The 19,379-nt window shown below is 43.9% G+C and overlaps 1 protein-coding gene across 2 annotated transcripts; it reads left to right on the forward strand.

Annotated features, from left to right (window-relative positions):
• The first annotated feature begins 2,760 nt into the window (after positions 1–2,760).
• On the forward strand, positions 2,761–19,140 carry LIPF (lipase F, gastric type). Of its 2 annotated transcripts, none has more exons than XM_040454184.1 (9): positions 2,761–2,883; positions 3,061–3,178; positions 3,986–4,184; positions 5,812–5,921; positions 10,663–10,799; positions 12,678–12,824; positions 15,319–15,390; positions 16,050–16,121; positions 18,887–19,140. In XM_040454184.1, the coding sequence occupies exons 1-9, from the start codon at positions 2,779–2,781 to the stop codon at positions 19,121–19,123; spliced, it is 1,197 nt and encodes a 398-aa protein (XP_040310118.1). In that variant the 5' UTR covers positions 2,761–2,778; the 3' UTR covers positions 19,124–19,140. The 2 variants fall into 2 exon arrangements, with proteins under 2 accessions (XP_040310118.1, XP_040310119.1); XM_040454185.1 differs by having other exon boundaries at positions 3,061–3,175; positions 4,082–4,184.
• Positions 19,141–19,379: the final 239 nt, after the last annotated feature.

The raw sequence follows: 19,379 nt of genomic DNA on the forward strand, positions 1-19,379 counted from the left end.
CCAGGCTCTGAGCTGTCAGCACAGAGCCCGACGCGGGGCTCGAACTCATGAACGGGGAGATCATGACCCGAGCTGAAGTTGGATGCTTAACCCACTGAGCCACCCAGAGGCCCCACGAGTTTGTACTTTTTAATCCTCTTCACCCATTTAACTCTCCCTCAACCCCCCACCAATCTGTTCTCTGAATCCATGAGCTCAGTCATTTTGCTTTTCTTAGGGGGTTTTGTTTGTTTGTTTGTTTAGATTTCACATATAAATGAGATCATACGGTATTTGTCTTTCTCTGTCCGACTTGTTTCACTTAGCATAATGGTCTTAAGGTCCACCCACGTTGCCCGAAATGGCAACATTTCCTTCTTTTTAAAGGCTGCATAATATTCCAGCGTGTGTCTCTGTGTCCCACATTTTCTTTATCTGTTCATCCATCAGAGGACACCTAGGCTGCTTTAATGTCTTGGCTATTGTAAATAATGCTGCAGTGAACATGAGGGATGCAGATATCTTCTTGAGAGTTTTTGTTTTCTTTGGATGAATACTCGGAAGTGGAATTGCTGGATCATATGGTAGTTCTATTTGTGAGTTTTGGAGGAAACTCCTTACTGTTTTCCATGTCGTTGCACCAACTTACATTCCCACCCACAGTGCCTCACCAACACTTGTTACTATTTGGCTTTTTGGTAATAGACATGCTAACGAGTGTGAGATGATACTTCATTGTGGTTTTGAAAAATCGTATTTTTTTTAACGTTTATTTATTTTGGAGACAGAGAGAGACAGACCATGAACGGGAGAGGGTCAGAGAGAGGGAGACACAGAATCGGAAGCAGGCTCCAGGCTCTGAGCCATCAGCCCAGAGCCCGACGCGGGGCTCGAACTCACGGACCGCGAGATCGTGACCTGAGTCGAAGTCGGAGGCTTAACCGACTGAGCCACCCAGGCGTCCCTTCATTGTGGTTTTGAATTGCATCTCACTTTTTTCTTTGAGCAATATGCATGATATTCTGTTTCTACAACAATTTATAAGATTATTATGTTCTCTACTGATAGGCATTTAGGTCATTCCCAATCTTCCCCATTATAAACAGTGTTGTAGTGAACATTCTCGTCCATATGGTTTTAGACACATTCGTGATTACAGCTGAGTTAAAATCTAAATGTAGAATAGAAGGGTTAAATTTTCAGGAATATTGCCAGCTTCCTCTTGAAAGACCTCGCAAAAGCTGATACTCCTACAAACAGCATTTAAGTGTCTGTTTCACCCAACTTTGCCATCATTATGAATTATCAGACTTTGTTTGATAGGTGTCATAACATGATAGTTTTAATTTACATTTCATTAATTATAATGTAATTGAAAATATTTGCAAATGTTTTTAAGTTGTAGAGTTTTAGGCCACTTTTCTCTCCGGGAAAGCTTTTCCATGTGCTAAACCAATAGTTAATGGTTTGTTGGGTTTTTTTCTTACTGATTTATAAAAGCTGGCTAGACATTAAATTTTTTTTTATGTTTATTTTTGACACAGAGAAAGAGAGAGAGACAGAGCATGAGGGGGGGAGGGGTAGAGAGAGAGGGAGACACAGAATCCGAAACAGGCTCCAGGCTCTGAGCTGTCAGCACAGAGCCCGATGCGGGGCTCGAACTCACGAACCGTGAGATCATGACCTGAGCTGAAGTCGGACGCTTAACCGACGGAGCCACCCAGGCGCCCCTAGAAGCTAGCTAGACATTAAAGGAATTAATCTTTTGTCATAAAAGCTACAGCCGTATTATGGAGGTTAACGTATGCTTTTGGACTTTTTAAAATAGCTAATAAAAGCTCGCCAAATTTGTTAGAGCAATTATGTGAAAGACTGGTCACGTAAACAATCGTACTAATTTGATCCACTTGAAATTATTGTTAACCTATCTGTGAGGTGGGTTGTTAGATCTTACCTGTAAAATATGAGGGGGTTGAATGAGACAGTCACTGGAATTCTTTTCAAATCATGATACTAATTTTCCTTTTTGTTGTTAAATCCTTGCAACCAAAGATATTGTACCCTCCAACACGTTGTTAATTTATCAAGACCTACCTAAGTCATTTCAATTAGGTAATATCTCAGCAAAAAAGCAAAAGCTTCCCTGAGATTATATATATATATATATATATATATATATATATATATACACATACACGTATATATATATATATATACACACACATACACGTATATATATATATATATATGTATACACACACACACACACACACACACACACACTACTTTAGTTATGGCAGCACTCTGAGTAGATGGTGGCAGCTTTTAAATCCACATAATTACCCCAAATCAATAAATATTTATGGAGTGGCTGTTATAAACACTATCCAAAATGCCACAATGAGTTCGAATGCATGTCACATTGAGGATGAATCTAGAAGAATCAAATGTGTACACAACACACATACAACCTTGGGCTCTCAAAATGAGTTGACAAAAGCCTTAAACATGCGGTATACTAAGAATGGGATCTTATGTCAGACAATTAGAAGACATTTTTATCAATTCAGGTTTACTCAACACGACTGGAAAACCGAGTGGGAAATGTTCTGAAAGGAATCAAGTCAAGCATTGCAACGCCGATACCCACGTGTCCCAGTTTATTGCCCAACAGAATATAATCCAACCCAAGCCTTTCTCTAGTTTGCATGAAAGGAAAATTAGCACAAATACAAGTATGAAGAAAGTGTAATAGTTTAACCATGCACGGGTCATTCTTCTGTTTCAGGCAAGACCAAAATGCTGTTGCTATTAACAGTGGCCAGTTTGATATCTGCGCTTGGAACCACACATGGTTTCTTGGGAAAATTACACCCGACAAACCCTGAAGTGACTATGAATATTGTAAGTCACTGGGGGGCGGGGGGTAGGGAACCTATAGAACGAGGAGCTACCACCGTGACTTAGAATCACGGTGAGGTGAAGCCTTGACATGACCGATCAAGAGTAACTAACCATATCTGCTTACCAGATGCGTTTAAAAAGTCAACTAAAACTTAAAGCTGTGTTTTTCCTCCCCAGAGTCAGATGATCTCCTTCTGGGGATACCCAAATGAAGAGTATGAAGTTGTGACTGAGGATGGCTACGTCCTTGGGATCAACAGAATCCCTTATGGCAGGAAAAATTCAGAGAATAAAGGTATAACCCTGCCTCCCTCCCTTTTTCTCCCTTCTTTCCCTCACACTTTTCTTCCTTTCATTCTTTCCTCCCCTCCTTCCTCCTTTCATTTCCTCCTAAGAACTTAATGGGTCTTGCTTGTTCTGGAAATGTAACAGTGATGAAACTTTCCCTCCGGTCTTCAAAGAGATCACCATCAAGTCAATGAGATAGAGACATGGACAGATGGTTGCAATAATATGTGACACGTGCTAGACATGTACAGAGAATATTAAACTAGACTTTCTGGCAAAGGTGCCTAACTGGGCTAGCAGAAGTCAAGAAAAACTTGCTCTGGAAACAATAATTAAGCTGAGTCCCGGAGATCAAGAAAAGTTAGCCAGAATGGGCGAGATGGTTTGAGGCTCATTTCCTGAACAGATAAAGGTCAACTTTTTGGCTACTGCTGCCAAAAATCTATCTTTTTTCTCATTGCAAGAAAACGGTGAAGCACAAAAAAAAGAGTAAAATTCAGCAAGATCACCTATCACTTTACCACTCACAATCCACTTAAATTAACAACATGCTGAATTTCCTCAGAACATAAGTTTTTCAATGGCTTTTGAGATAGAATTGGCATCCAATAAACGGCACATATTTAAAGTGCACAATTCGATGTGGCTTGTCACTTGAGTAACTGTCACCGTGATTAAGATAATATATTCAAATGGTCAACTTAGTCAAGCAAACGTATTGCATTCTTGTCCTACGAAAGCCTAGTTCTGTCTTCGTGTTCACCTGAGAATAAGGGATGAGTTTATAAAGCTTGAATACACTTTTCTCCCTCAGGCCGGAGACCTGTTGTGTTTTTGCAGCACGGTTTGCTCGCGTCAGCCACAAACTGGATTTCCAACCTTCCCAACAACAGCCTGGCCTTCCTTCTGGCCGATGCTGGTTATGACGTGTGGCTGGGGAACAGCCGGGGGAACACCTGGGCCAGGAGAAACCTATACTACTCGCCAGACTCAGTTGAATTCTGGGCTTTCAGGTAAAGAAAAGGGGCAATTAAAAATAAATACTGAGTTTAGAAAGCACGGGTGGTCGCGTGCGTGTGTATTCCAACCCAGTCCTATTGTTTTTTAAGTTTTTAAGTGTTTGTTTATTTTTTGAGAGACAGAGGGAGGGAGAGAGAGACAGAGCATGAGTAGGGGAGGGGCAGAGAGGGAGAGGGAGACACAGAGTCCGAAGCAGGCTCCAGGCTCCGAGCCGTCAGCACAGAGTCTGACATGGGTCTTGAACCCACGAACCTCGAGATCACGACCCGAGCCAAAGTCGGACCCTGAGCCGACTGAGCCACCCAGGCGCCCCCAACCCAGTCCTATTTTAGCCTGTTATCCTCCAAGTGGGATAAAAGCAAGTCATTCGTATCCTAATACCTTTTTGGTTTCTTCCATACACCTCCCTGCAAGGGTAGCTTTCCCCCCACACTTTCTACAGATCTCAGCACCATTATTCGCAGATTCCCTGAATATGCTTTTCCGAATGGACTGAGCAAAGCAACCTGAAACAAGAACATTCACTGCCCTCATCAGATTCCCAAAGGAGCATCCGCAGAGATTCGGGAGGATGTTAAAACTCAGTGGGAGATTCAAGAACCTGGGAGATTCAAGGCTGAGGCGGGGGAGGGAGAGAGTAAAGATCGGGGACACTGTGGGAAGATTTGCACAGGTTTCTGATCTCCGGCCCTCTAGGGCCTCGTCCCTGGAAATTGCCGATAAAAGGGGAAAGAGCAGAGATTTCTGTGATGATGCTGAGGCACAGAAGTGCTCTGAGGGTTCCAGGGCCTGAGAGGAAGCCCGTGACTGCTGAGTGATGAGGAAGAGAGACAGGACGGGAGATGACAGATGCTGAAGAGGGCCGGGTCAGGCCAGCTACAAGGGTCACGCTGAGGGCCTGGGAACTCGTCTGAGTGCAATGAGAAGCCACCAGAAAGTCTCCAACAACAGAGTGGCATAATCTCCGTTTGCATTTCCTTTTCTTTTTTATTTTATTTTTTTAATTTTAACGTTTATTTTTGGGACAGAGAGAGACAGAGCATGAACGGGGGAGGGGCAGAGAGAGAGGGAGACACAGAATCTGAAACAGGCTCCAGGCTCTGAGCGGTCAGCATAGAGCCTGACACGGGGCTCGAACTCACGGACCGTGAGATCGTGACCTGAGCCGAAGTCGGACGCTTAACCAACTGAGCCACCCAGGCGCCCCTCCCCATCTGCATTTTCAGAAGCTCACTCTGGCTCATCCGTGGAGAGTAAAATAGAGGAAGATACGATTCACCTGATCAGGCACTGGAACACTGCATACAAAGGATTATTAAATCTGACTTCCATTTTTAGGTATAGGAATAATCCCCATCTGCAGATGCTACCTTGTTTGGATTAAACTGCAGCTGTAACGCTGTGCCTCAGAAATGATGTCATCTGTTTATAAGAAGCTGCCCCTCCAAAGCACCTAATGCTAATGGTCTATCAGCATTAGCTAATGGTCGATCAGCAGCAATGCTTAGAGAACCTGGTTTTCTGTTTCTCTAAGAGAGGCTTAGCTACAAATATGCTCGACTCTTAGAAATCATAGCAAGGAAATGCATGTCGTTTTATTTTTATTTTTTTTCCTTGCAGCTTTGATGAAATGGCTAAATACGACCTTCCAGCCACAATTGACTTCATTTTAAAGAAAACTGGACAGGATCAGCTCCGCTACGTCGGCCATTCCCAGGGCACCACGATTGGTAGGTAAAAGGGTTCCTCTAGACCTCCTTCCAGCGGTCGGGCAGGCATATTGGCCATTTGCTGATCGTTTTCCATTCATTCTATGATGTAATGGCCGCAACGACCCAGTGACATGGGGACAATTATTATTCCTATCGTATATATGGGGAAGCAAAACAGGAGGGTCAATCATTTGTGCGCACGTAACACAGGTGCAGCACACAGGGTGACTCAGATACTAGCTCGGGCCATCTGACGGCCAAGCCCACGCTCAGAGACATGGCTTCGCACGGCCTCTGGATTGACCTTACTCCATCCATTCAACCGCATTTATGGAGCACCAGCCACGTGTCCTAAGAATACAGCAATAAATGAAGTACATTAAAATTTCCGTCTTTGTACTGCATATACTCTAGTGGGGAGGCAGAGAAGGTGACAAAGATCAAAAAGTAAAATAGGAGTGCCTGAGTGGCTCAGTAGGTTCAGCGTCAGACTCTTGACTTCCGCTCAGGGCGTGATCTCCCGGTTTGTGAGTCTGAGCCCCCACGACGGGCTCCGCGATGACAGCACGGAGCCTGCTTGGGATTCTCTCTCTCTCCCTCTCTCTTTGCCCCTCCCCTGCTCATGCTCTCTCTGAAAATAAATAAACTTAAAAAAAATTCTTTTTAAGAGAGTAGGTAGGTAATAGTAATGTCACGGGAAACAAATAAATCGGGAAAACCTCTCAGGGAGCATTAGAGGGGATTCAGCGAGTTTGGAGAAAACCACCAGCACTCTCAGAGTAAAGGCACGAAGGAGGTCAGGGTCTGAGCCGTGTGTATACCTGAAAGACTGACGTTCCGGGAGGAAAGGAGGACAAGGGCCTTTAAGGCTCTGAGGCTGCAGCGTGTTCAAGGAACGGCCACGAGGCAATGCATTGTGTAGCTGAACCAGATAGAGAGACAGCGAGAGACGAGACGGAGGGGTGGGATGTGGTTTGAGGAGGGCAGGCTGTTCAGGGCTTTTTAATGTTTATTTATTTTTGAAGTGGGGAAGGGGCAGAGAGAGGGAGACACAGGATCCGAAGCAGGCTCCAGGCTCCGAGCTTTCAGAACAGAGCCTGACGCGGGGCTCGAACTCACGCCCTGTGAGATCATGACCTGAGCAGAAGTTGGACTCCTAACTGACTGAGCCACCCAGGCGCCCCAGGGCTTTTTGACTGTTGCACGGATTTCAGCTTTTACTCTGAGTGAACAGGGAAACCACAGAGTTTTGAAGAGAGGAGTTCTAGCATCTGACCTCAGGATCCTCAACAGGATGGGAAGGTACAGGGTCCTGTGAACAGGATCCCTCCAGCTACTGATGGAGAACTGGGTTGGGGAACCCAGCTAGAGGACCCTTAGAGTAACCCACCCGCCTGAGACTTGACAGTGACCTGGCTGAGGGTAGGGAGCTGTGGTGCACGGTTAGTTTCCAGGTATTTTCTGGAGGGGCAACGTACAGGACTTGCCTCCACAGAGGATATGGGGTGTGAGAGAAAGAGAGGAGTCAAGAATGACACCGGGATTTGTGACCTGAGCACCTGGAGTCATGGAGACACCCAAACCCTGATGGCAAAGGCCGTGAGAAGGGCTGATATGGCACCAGGGAACAGGGGCTGCATTCTCTAGCTGCTGACTCTTAGATACCTGTCGGAGATTTCAGTGCAGGGCCAAGCAGTCGAGTAATGATACAAACCTGGGGTACAGGGGAGAGGACTGGACTGAAAACACAAAATGTACATGAGACAGGATGCAAAGGAGTGAGGTCAGACAGGAAAGAGGAGGTGTCCCCCGACTAGGGCCTGGGCCACTCTTAACCTGGAAGACGAGAGAGAACCAGACAATGATCCTGGGAAGTGATGGTGACAATAGTGCGGAGGGAAGCCAGGAGTTCCTGGTGTTCTGGAAGTCAAGAGGAGAATGTGTTGGTTTTTTTTAATTTTTTTTTCAACGTTTATTTATTTTTGGGACAGAGAGAGACAGAGCATGAACGGGGGAGGGGCAGAGAGAGAGGGAGACACAGAATCGGAAACAGGCTCCAGGCTCCGAGCCATCAGCCCAGAGCCTGACGCGGGGCTCGAACTCACGGACCGCGAGATCGTGACCTGGCTGAAGTCGGACGCTTAACCGACTGCGCCACCCAGGCGCCCCCAAGAGGAGAATGTGTTTTAAGGAGAAGGTGGTCAACCATGGAAGAGGCTGTTGAGGAGTCAGGTGAAATGAAGTCTGAGAAGGGACCATTGCACTTGGCAGCAGGAGAGGTGACCTTCCTAAGAGCAACCTCAGAGGAGTGGCTGGGATGTGAGCATCTAGTGGGTTCAAGAGCGCATGAGAAAAAGCCAGACAGGGAAGGGAAAGGGTGGAAGCGAAAGGGGGCGCAATAACAGTGTGTTTTCACGCTAGTCCCCACTCTCGGCTGATGGCCTGAGCCCATGCCATGATTCGAAGCGATTGGAATGTCCGTGTCTAGACACAGATGCGAGGAAGTCGATGAAGTTGGCGGTGGGCGCTGATGGGAATCCTCTTTCGACCGCTTGCTCTCCTACAGCGCGGATCTCCCCTAGAGAACTTGAGACGGAGAAAGAGGTCTGAAGAAGAGCTTCCGGGTGTCCTTTGTCATTGCGACACACATCATGTTTCCAAGGAGATGAGGATTCGTATTCGGGATGTGTACATAAACACTGCTTGAGCGAAGGCCAGAAAGGCGGGCGTAGCAGGGGAAGAAGCTGGGACGTGATGCAGTCCCCAAAAAGTCCTCAGCGCACTCTGTCCGGGATGGCTTTTCAGAGTCTTTGAGCGAGACTAGGTGGCTGGGCCTTTTTAGCCACCTGTCGGCCAGCCATTCAATGCAGGCTGCCCTGGGAAGAGATTCTGTTGAATTCCTTGAGAACCCTGGATTGTCTTGAGCAAAAGCAAAATGAGAGAGGAGCCACTGGGGTTGAATAAATGCCTCAGACGTGTAAGGAATCCAGGCAGGGCAGCACAGCATCAGACCCACATGGCCCATAATCGACTCACACTCCTCTGTCAAAGAGTGGCAGGTGCTCTAGATTACCAAAACTTCACCCCTTTAGTCTCCAAAACCACACAAAAATCCCATCATTTGGAGGGAAATCTGCCTTTGACTCATGACACACTTCTGCCTTTTTTTTTAATGTTTTATTTCTTTTGGGGGGGGGGAATGAGTGGGGAGGGGCAGAGAGAGAGAAGGACAGAGGATGCAAAGCAGGTGCTGCACTGACAGCAAAAAGCCCAATGAGGGGCTCGAACTCACGAACCATGAGATCATGGCCTGAGCTGAAGTCAGATGCTCAACCAGCTGAGCCACCCAGGCGCCCCTACACTGCTGCTTTTTTAAATAGTACACACCGAACAGAGTTTAACCTTTTCTCGGTGATCTTGGGTCCTAAAATTATTGCCTTGAGATACACTGCAACAGTGTCCTTAGGATTTGTTGAGATAGGACTGACACTAAATAACTCCCAATGACCACTCTTTGGAGTCAACTGAATTAAATGGGATCATTCTTCTTTCTTACGAATAGATATCTTATCATTGCTGTCACCCCACTCCTATTCTGCTGGAAGGTGTTTCTAATCTTCTGTGGACTGGGAAGTTAGATAAGCACCCTTGTTAGAATTGCGCGTAAAACAGGATTGCTCATTCTGAGCCAGCAAGTGTATTCTGAGAAGTCACCTGTCTTGACAGTGTGGGGACCTACTGATACCCACGCGGGTTCTTCACGTGTGATTCTCGCTTTCTCTGGGTGATATGCTGGTTGTAATCTGCAGAGTTAGGCAATCAAGTAAAGAATCCCGTAATAAATGTAGTCTTCTTGAAAGACCATTCTTCCTCAAGTAAAATTAGGCTGTATATTACATAGGTGACGTTAAGTGTCTACATTTGAAACTTCTTTTTTTTTCAGGCTATTCTTGTGTCTAAAAAAACCCCATTATTAACTGTGGGGAGAGGTTATCCTATGTAGTTTGACTGTATAGAATTTAGCTCAATAACTATTTGGTCACATCCTAGTCTACCAATATGCTACTGTTCATAAAATCAGTTAATTACAGACAGGAGCTGAGTATATTTACCATGTGTAGACGTTTGAATTATCTTGGCTACTCACTTGTCCAGCATTTACGATATGCCTCGTGTCCTGGTAAATACCTTCTATAATTCACCTCACTTGGTTCCTAAAAAACCTAATGAAGCACTCATTATTATCCCCATATTTCAGATGAGAAAACTGGGGCTCTTAGTTTTAGGTGACTCCTCCAAGGTCACAAAGCCAGTAAACCACAGAACTGGGATTCAAATCCTGTTTGGTCAGATTTCAAACCTGTGCTTTTAATCTTCCCACTTACATACCCTACTCATCTGCAATGCTAATGATCTCCCTGAGATGACATAAATTTGAACTCCTCAAAATCCATACGTTGTATACATTGCTTTTGTCACCATTTGATTAACCTAAAGTTAGCCTATTTTCGAAAGTCAGATAAAAGAATTTATTATGACCTTTGAAAAGTTCTAGCCTCATGTTCCCAGACAGTCTATGAGAAGAAAACAAATCTATGAAAATCTGATCGCTCTGAGCAAGCAGAGATGGTCAGTGTCTCAGGTTGTCGCTCTTAGTAAATGGCACCTGGAGTAAATCCAAAATAATGTCACGCTTGTAACACACGCGCGCACACACGCGTGGACCTTCTTCGCCAATTAATTCCTTGTTCTATTTCAGGTTTTATTGCCTTCTCTACCAATCCCAAGTTGGCTAAAAAAATAAAAACTTTTTATGCGCTGGCTCCTGTGGCCACTGTCAAGTACACCAAGACCCTGTTAAACAAGCTCATGCTTCTTCCGTCATTCCTCTTCAAGGTATGTGATTCTCTTTAACTGAATCTAAGATAACAAATCGCCCCTGGGTTTCAGAGTGATGCAGACAGAACAAAATCAGCTGGGGTGGTTTCCAATCACGTTTTCACCCAGGAATGGGGAGGGACGCATGCGCGTTTTATTCCTTGTGCGCAGGCGTGGTTTATTCCTTGTGCGGGCGTGTGTAGTATTTCTCGGCTAGCACCGACCGCAGTTGAGTCCCCGTTGAGCCGCTGAGATCGCCGTTTGTTTCCGCGTGTTCCATTACTTTCCGAGGGTTAGCAACTCCGGGAGTGTGGGTGCTCCCTCACAGACGTTCGGTTTCCTTCAACCCGTGTGAAAGCCGCGATTGCACACCAGGGCGGGGAGGGTAAATAAGAACAAAACCACACAGTCAAAAGAAGAAGCGTAAACTACCCATCGCAGAGAAAACCAGGAAGAGGAAGGGTAGAAAACAAAGGGAAGGGGAGGGAAAAGGAAGAAGAGCGGAGGAAGGCAACGCTTGGCGAGGCCAGGACCTTGAGGCCCTTCATCAAATGCCCTTGGCTTTCCAACGCTTTTCCTAAGAGTTTCCTCCTTTAATGGGGTTCCAGAGGACTGGAGCATGGGTCACAATAAACCGGAAGTGCCTTGTATAGGCACCTACAGGGGAAGGAATTCGTAATCTTTGTTCTTCCTACACTTTAATCCCTTCCTCCCCCTGCAGAAACCAACGCTCACATACGCAGACACAACATCCTTTAGAACAGTTTTACATCAGGCTGTAAAAAGTCATGATGCTGTTTCCTCCTGCAGTTTTGTACTATTCATTTCTTTTCACTCCGAACGAACATGTGTGTGTGTGTGTCACAAGCCTAAGAGACTTTACCTCCAAACTACATTTGTAAAGTTTCTATTCAGAATGTGAAAAATCGTAATGACCTTGAGTATAATTACTGGCTGTGTTGATGCAGACATTTATTACCTCCTTGTGCTCTGAGGCTCTGATAGGCGATGTGGACAGATGGTTTTAAAATAATAATAAAAAGCACTAGACCTTAAGTCAGGGGCTTGAGGCTTGGGTCAGGATTCTAGCTATAATCCGGTTCTACTTAGCACAAGCCCCAGACTCTTTATTAGCCTCCCGTTTCCTCATGCAGCCTTCTTCTTTCCTCAAGAAGACTTGAAGCAAATCTTTCTTTTTTTTTTTTTTAATTTTTTTTTTCAACGTTTATTTATTTTTGGGACAGAGAGAGACAGAGCATGAACGGGGGAGGGGCAGAGAGAGAGGGAAACACAGAATCGGAAACAGGCTCCAGGCTCTGAGCCATCAGCCCAGAGCCTGACGCGGGGCTCGAACTCCCGGACCGCGAGATCGTGACCTGGCTGAAGTCGGACGCTTAACCGACTGCGCCACCCAGGCGCCCCTGAAGCAAATCTTTCAATTGTCTTTCAACCCATGCAGTCCTGGCTTCGTTGTCTTTCCAAAGGCTTTGCTGAAAATATGGCTGAGTCACCATTTCCGCTCCTGATCTTTTCATGTTTTATTGCTGAAATCACGTATCTCGGCGCTTAATTATGACATTCTGCCACATTGTTTTATGATCTTATTTCATGACTCTTAGTAGCCCAACTAGACTATAATTCTTCGTGTCTTATAATTCTCAGCAGCCAGTACATTTCTCAGTGGAACCATAAATACTCAGTATGGAGCATCGGCCCTATCCCCTCCACAACTATGTTGTGGGAATAAAGTAAGAAAAAGTTTTCAAGATTCCTAAAACAACATAAGATGAAAATCCCATCAGCCTAGTCACACCTATACCAGGAAACAAGACAAATTAATGCATCTTTTCTGCAGCTTAATTTTTGGAAACTTCTAACGATGCTTTTGTTTTTCAGATTGTATTCGGGAACAAAATATTCTACCCACACCACTTTTTTGATCAATTTCTTGCCACTGAAGTGTGCTCCCGCGAGATGGTGGACCTCCTCTGTAGCAACACCTTATTTATCATTTGTGGATTTGACACTAGTAACTTGAATATGGTTTGTATGCATTGACATTTCTTTTTTTTTTTTTTTTTTTTTTTTTTTTGCATTGACATTTCTATTCTGAAGATTTTGAGCAACACTTTGATGACTTGTCCTACCATCACTTAGAAATGATCATTCAGGGGCGCCTGGGGGGCTCAGTCGGTTATGCGTCCGACTTTGGCTCAGGTCATGATCTCACGGTCCGTGGGTTCGAGCCTCGTGTCGGGCTCTGTGCTGACAGCTCAGAACCTGAAGCCTGCTTTGGATTCTGTGTCTCCTTCTCTCTCTCTGCCCCTCCCCTGCTTGCGCTCTGTCTCTCTCGCTCTCTTAAAAATAAACATTACACAAAAAAATTTTTTTTGAAGAAATGATCATTGAAACAGCTAGGAATAGCTTCAGAACTGTGTCCAGGCCATGTAGCTCAGCCCAAGGGAAGTCACACCGTTGCTCCCAGTTTTGTTCCCTTCAGCTCCCTGCTGTCACCCAAGGGCCCCCTAAAGTAAACAGTAGGTAGAAAAAATAGTAGGTGGTGAGCACTACTCACTTTTGACCACCTAAATAATTGGCATCATATTTAAAATCTGTAAGGGGAGGCATTGAGCCATATGCTTTGGCAGGCTTCTCTGTAGGAAAACAATGTCTAGGCATTGAATAAATGTTCTTTATAAATATTCTTAATGCTAGGGCACCTGGGTGGCTCAGGGGGTTGAGCGTCTGACTCTTGATTTCCATTCAGGTCATGGTACAACAGTTCGTGGGATTGAGCCCCATGTTGGGGCTCAATAAATAAACTTTAACAACAACAACAACAAAAAACTCATTTCGGAGAAATTATGTTAGCGCTCGTCCACACTCTTTATCTTCTATTTCACTTGCTTTGCCTTGGGTAGGGGTTTTAAAGTTTATTTATTTTGAGAGGGAGAGAGAGAGAGAGAGAGAGAGAGAGAGCGAGCATGAGTGGGGAAAGGGCAGAGAGAGAGGGAGAGAGAGAATCCAATGCGGGCTCGAACTCATGAACCGTGAGATCATGACCTGACTGAAATCAACAGTCCAACGCTTGACTGACTGAGCCAACCATGTACCCCGGATTGGGGTTTTAAGACTGCAAAATGCAGAATCAAAAGTAGTTAAGAGTATGGAGTTAAGCTAAGAGGCTAAATTCAAATCCCGTTTTTGGAGCTGACTTACACTCATCTTCTTGGTTTGCTTTCCCACAAAATGTACCATTGTGGAGATTAAATGAACTAATATGTGGAAGACATACAGAACATAGTTCAAAGCACATCACTCATAGCAATAGCACGTTTTGCTAGTGATACTATTATATATCGACAATTCTCCTCACTCAAAATTGTCAGTTTAGTTACATACCCTTGAGCACCTGAAAAAAAACCAAAAACACCAAGTGCACTGATAAGACGATATAATTCTACCTACAGGTACCTACTCACTAAACAACGTTTATTGGAGGCACTACTAAGGGTTGTAGCTACTGGGAACACAACAGTGAAAAGACAGATATGTGCCCTCCGTCATGGAAATCAAGGACATTCAGGTCTTTTTCTCAATGTTAGTCAGAATCTGTAGATATTTTAAAATATATACAAACAAAGGGAACTTTCCTTAGTTCCTATTTTTGATGGTAAATACAAGTCTCATCCTTCTCCCTTGGAAGGGAGTTACTCTCTTCGGCTCTGGGAATGTCTGCCATTTTGTATGTGGAGCTCAACAGAGTAGTCTACCTTTACCACACCAAGAAAAGGCAGACCAAATTACTGGGTTCCATCCGTAAAAGCCTTATGAGAAAAATAATAATAAAATAGATACATGAGGAGGCAATTAGAGAGTTCGTCCTCTGCATGGAAATTATGTGAAGAGATATTTCATTCCCCTATGAAGATGGTCAATTTGTTTGATCCTATCCATGGTCTTCGATACAGTGGAATTAAGACCCACTATGAACTAATCTATGCAAGATGAGATGGGGATTTCAGTTTGTTGCCCGGGGTCTGACCAAGGACACTGATAAGACAACAGGATGGCATAGAGATTATAAATGTACCATATATGTATACTGACTATCACATATATGGCGTATACACACATACGTCTAGATATATATACATACATAAGTCTGTAGAGCAAGAGGCTTGTGTATGGACGTTACATTTACTGCACTCCGGCACCGGGTAGGGAAGAATGAAGAGCTGAGACGTTAGAGAGCTAGATTAAAGTCCCTGGCTCCACCCTGATACAAACCATGTGACATTGGCCATTTCTCGAAACTTCTTGGGAAGTCTTCTCATGGAGTAGCCACTGACCAAACAAACTGGCTCCTGCAATTGCCCCTTGCAAACTCTAAACTGGCATACAGCCGTGTTGCTCCTATCTTTCGGGTAAACCCTGCCCTTAGACACCTGACCTGGATCAGAACAATTTCAGTCTTAGGCTATTTTTAAGAAACCAAATATACATCGGTGTCTGTGTGTCTGTGTTTGCTTTCTAGAGTCGCTTGGATGTGTATCTGTCACATAATCCAGCAGGAACGTCGGTTCAAAACGTCCTCCACTGGTCCCAGGTATCATTTCTCAAATACTATTAAAACTTCTGTTGTGTGCCTGAACCCCTGGCACTTTACCCAAAGCACATTCTTTTTTTTTTTTTTTTTTTTAGTGTTTATTTTTATTTTTGAGACAGAGAGACAGAGCATGGGCAAAGGAGGGGCAGAGAGAAGGAGAGACAGAATCCAAAGCAGGCTCCAGGCTCTGATCTGTCCGCACAGAGCCTGATGGGTGTCAAACCCACAAGCCACAAGATCATGACCTGAGCCGAAGTCAGATGCTTAACTGACTGAGCCACCCAGACGCCCCCCTAAAGCACACTCTTAAGATAGTCTGTCAAATGCTCCTGGAAGGGTATTTTTCTGCCATGTGGCTAGTTGCTGATAATAGCTATCAATCCATGTGAATGGAAATCCTCTGAAAACAATCACTTTTGGGAGCAAAGAAATGAATGATTTTTAGGACGTGGCATGCAAGAAAAAAATATTTCAAGCAAAGCTACATTTAAATTTGCATAGATATCTTGTCCTAGATGATGAACAGTCTTGGTTTTTTGGAAGGAGAAGAATGTTTTTCAATAACTGTTTACATCGGAAGTAAACTTCCTAGAAAGCTTTGATTTTCACACAGTGAGGAGAGTTTTTATTTCTTTGTATTCTTAATTTCTCTCCATTAGGCTGTCAAGTCTGGGAAATTCCAAGCTTTTGACTGGGGAAGTCCGGTTCAGAACATGATTCACTTTCATCAGGTAAGCTTCTTGAAGTTAAAATTATTCACATTTTGAAAGACAAAGATATAAAAGGTTTGAGATGACATTACAATAATCATGCATACACTTTCCAAAGGAGTGTTAGTGCCCAGACTCATCCTTAAGGAAATTAGAAAGTAGATGATAATTTCCTTAGAATCCTGTCATCAGACCAGACATCGCGCCGTGAACTCCTGCTCCAGTGGCTGCACTCAGGGTACCGCACCACCACGTGCGAGGAACGTTCTAGAACGCATCACCCTTCACCCTCTTGCACAGACTTGCCCTGGATCCTACACCCCAGCACAGAGTTCCCTCCTTCCGGAAATGCAATTCTCTGATATGACAAGCCAATAATTGGAACGGCTTGCGAGATAAAGCTGAAATCTCTGGTCTTACACAGCTCCCTTTCCTTTGTCGAAAGCCAGAGAAGTGATTCCACCACATTCCAGATGGAAGATGTTAGGGTGGCGTGTTGGCAGGTCAAGGCTGAGATACCTGTCAGCAGGCAGGGGCTTTGTCTAAAGGCAGGCGCACTGGCCACCCCTTGCACTCACTGCAGCACAAAGAAGCCAAGCTTTGGAGTCCATCCTATCTGGGGCCCATAGGCGTTCAGATAGAAATTTCTTCATCTCTCCACCCAGATGTGGAATGAGACAATGTCTTCCAGCCCTCAGCGCAGGGTGCACCCTCAGACCATCACTGGCCAAATTTGAACAGGAGAGCCACCCTGCAGTTTTGGTAATCCTCTCCCCTTCCTCCTGACCCCACCCCAAATTTTCTACCCAAGTATTGGTGGGGAGCCTCCTGATTTCCATCTGCTTCCATGACTCAATGTTTAGGAGGGATTTCTATCTCTTCACCACAATATCGTATGTGTAGAGAAGATGCCTCCTGCTTTTGTGCCATTTTCGATGTCTTTAAAGAGGGTTTTCTCACAACACCATCAGATCAAGCATTGTTGAGATGCCTTTTCCCTGACCATCACCTCCACAAGGCCCCACAACACAGACTTGCTTTGCATCTACCTTTCTACTGGGCTGTACCTACCAGTAGTCCCAGGCAGCCATCTGGGAGGACCTAGAACACCAAGTCCCAAGTGCGCCCCCCCCCCCCCCCCCCCCAGCCAAGCCTGAAATAGCACAGGATGGTCTTCCACTGAGGCAGTGACACTAATTTAAGAGCCATAAGCCAGCATCTAATAAACCCTTTGAACAGTGGAACATGAATAAAGGAAAGTAGGTTTATTATTACGGATATTCTCTATACTACTCTTTTCTTCACTATAATAAAGTGTTAAAATACTGTGAACAATTCTATATGATTCATTATTTTGCTATGGCAAGTTGGCTATTCTGTAAGGTGAGAATATAGAAAAATTTAGTGTATTGGATAGTATTCTTGAGAACATGATCGGAAAAAACCAACAAAATTCTCTGTTGATAGTGGTGAAACTGGTAATGGTTTGCTTATTTCCTTGTCCTGCTTTATTAACCTTTTTAAAATGTGTGTGCAAATGGTGATTTTCTAGAAATGCAAATGGGGCTGATGATAGCTTTTATCACAATTTGATCCAATATTTAGAAAAATCAGGTAAGTATTCAACAAATACAACCCCTTCACTGAACTGACTGACCTACCCACTGACCCTACTGATACATCAATACGAACCAAAATAAATGACTCAAGACATTTCAAGATCATATTTTAGAGGGTCTGGGTAGAAACAGTCAATTACAGTTAGAATCCAGTCAAATCCACTTCCTTTCGCTTGGGTAGAAATCTAAATTTTTAATTTGTAAGAATTGTTATCTAAAGCCTTGCTATTCAAGGCCATGGTCCAGGACCAACAGTGTCAGCATCACCTAGGAATGCAGAATCCTGGCCCTTCCCCCAGATCAGAATCTTCATATTAACAACATCCACAGGTGATTTACAGGCCTGTTAGAGTTTAAGAAGCACTGACCTAAAACATATTGCATCTACTTTGCGCTGTGAATAAGGGTGACTGTCTCTGAGCAATGACTGTTAAGAATCTTCTTAAACAACTAGGTGATGCCATTTGCAAAACATGGATGAAACTTGAGGGCTTGATACTAAGTCAACTAAGTCAGGGGAGGATACGTAGTGTATAATCTCACTTCCATGTGGGATCTAAAAACAAAAACAGCAGCTGAGTTCATAGATACGGAGAACAGTTGGTAATTGGCAGAGGTGAGGGGTACAGGGTTGGGAAAATGGCTGACGGTGGTCAAAAGGTACAAACTCCCAGTTCATACAACAAGTAAGTCCTGAGGGTGTCACGTACAGCATGGTGACGGTAATGAACAATACCGTATTGCGTGTTTGAAAGTTGCCAAGAAAGTAGATCTTGAAAGTTCTCATCACAAGAAAAATAAATGGCGACTATGTGTGGTGGTGGACATTAACTACACTTATTGTGGCAATCATTTCATGATATGTGCATATTTTAAATCATTATGTTGTACACCTGAAATTAATATAATGTTCTAAGTCAATTATACTTCAATAAAATATCTAGGTCGGCTAATGTTACACATATATATATATGTATATATATATATATGTATGTGTGTGTGTGTGTATATATACACATATACACACACATGTATATTATACATTAAATAATATATAAATATATTATTATATATTAAATATGTAAATATATATTAACCTAGCCAAGGAATAAGTATTTAAAGTGCAGCTACCTACAAAACTGAGATTCTTTCTGTCTTGCATTTTAGCCCACACCCCCCTACTACAACCTGACGGACATGCACGTCCCGATTGCGGTGTGGAATGGTGGCAATGACTTGTTGGCAGACCCTGAAGATGTGGACCTTCTGCTTTCCAAACTCCCCAATCTCATTTACCACAGGAAGATTCCTCCTTACAATCACTTGGACTTTATCTGGGCCATGGATGCCCCTCAAGTAATTTACAACGAAATCATTTCTATGATGGGAGAAGATAATAAGTAGTTCTAGATTTAAAGAATTATCCGTTTATTTTTCCAAAATTAATTTCTTCTCTCACATATGGTTCTCTATAATGCTTTGGGATACGGTGATTCTTCCCGTAATTTTGACTTTAGAAATATATTCGCATCAATAATCTTTCTGTTTATTGTTTTGGATTTAAAATAATTTTAAGGGGCACCTGGGTGGCTCAGTCGGTTAATCGTCAGACTCTTGATTTCAGCTTGAGGTCACGATCTCACCGTTCATTAGTTCAAGC

Source organism: Herpailurus yagouaroundi, unplaced genomic scaffold, assembly GCF_014898765.1.
Source record: "Herpailurus yagouaroundi ecotype Mexico unplaced genomic scaffold, PumYag 211, whole genome shotgun sequence".
NCBI lineage: Eukaryota > Metazoa > Chordata > Mammalia > Carnivora > Felidae > Herpailurus > Herpailurus yagouaroundi.

Excerpts from the sequence above, each read along its gene's own strand:
- LIPF (XM_040454184.1), top strand. The coding sequence starts at position 2,779 with ATGCTGTTGCTATTAACAGTGGCCAGTTTGATATCTGCGCTTGGAACC. Across the intron at positions 2,884-3,060 it reads CTGAAGTGACTATGAATATT|AGTCAGATGATCTCCTTCTG; the intron begins GTAAGTCACTGG and ends TTTCCTCCCCAG. Across the intron at positions 15,391-16,049 it reads ACGTCCTCCACTGGTCCCAG|GCTGTCAAGTCTGGGAAATT; the intron begins GTATCATTTCTC and ends TCTCTCCATTAG.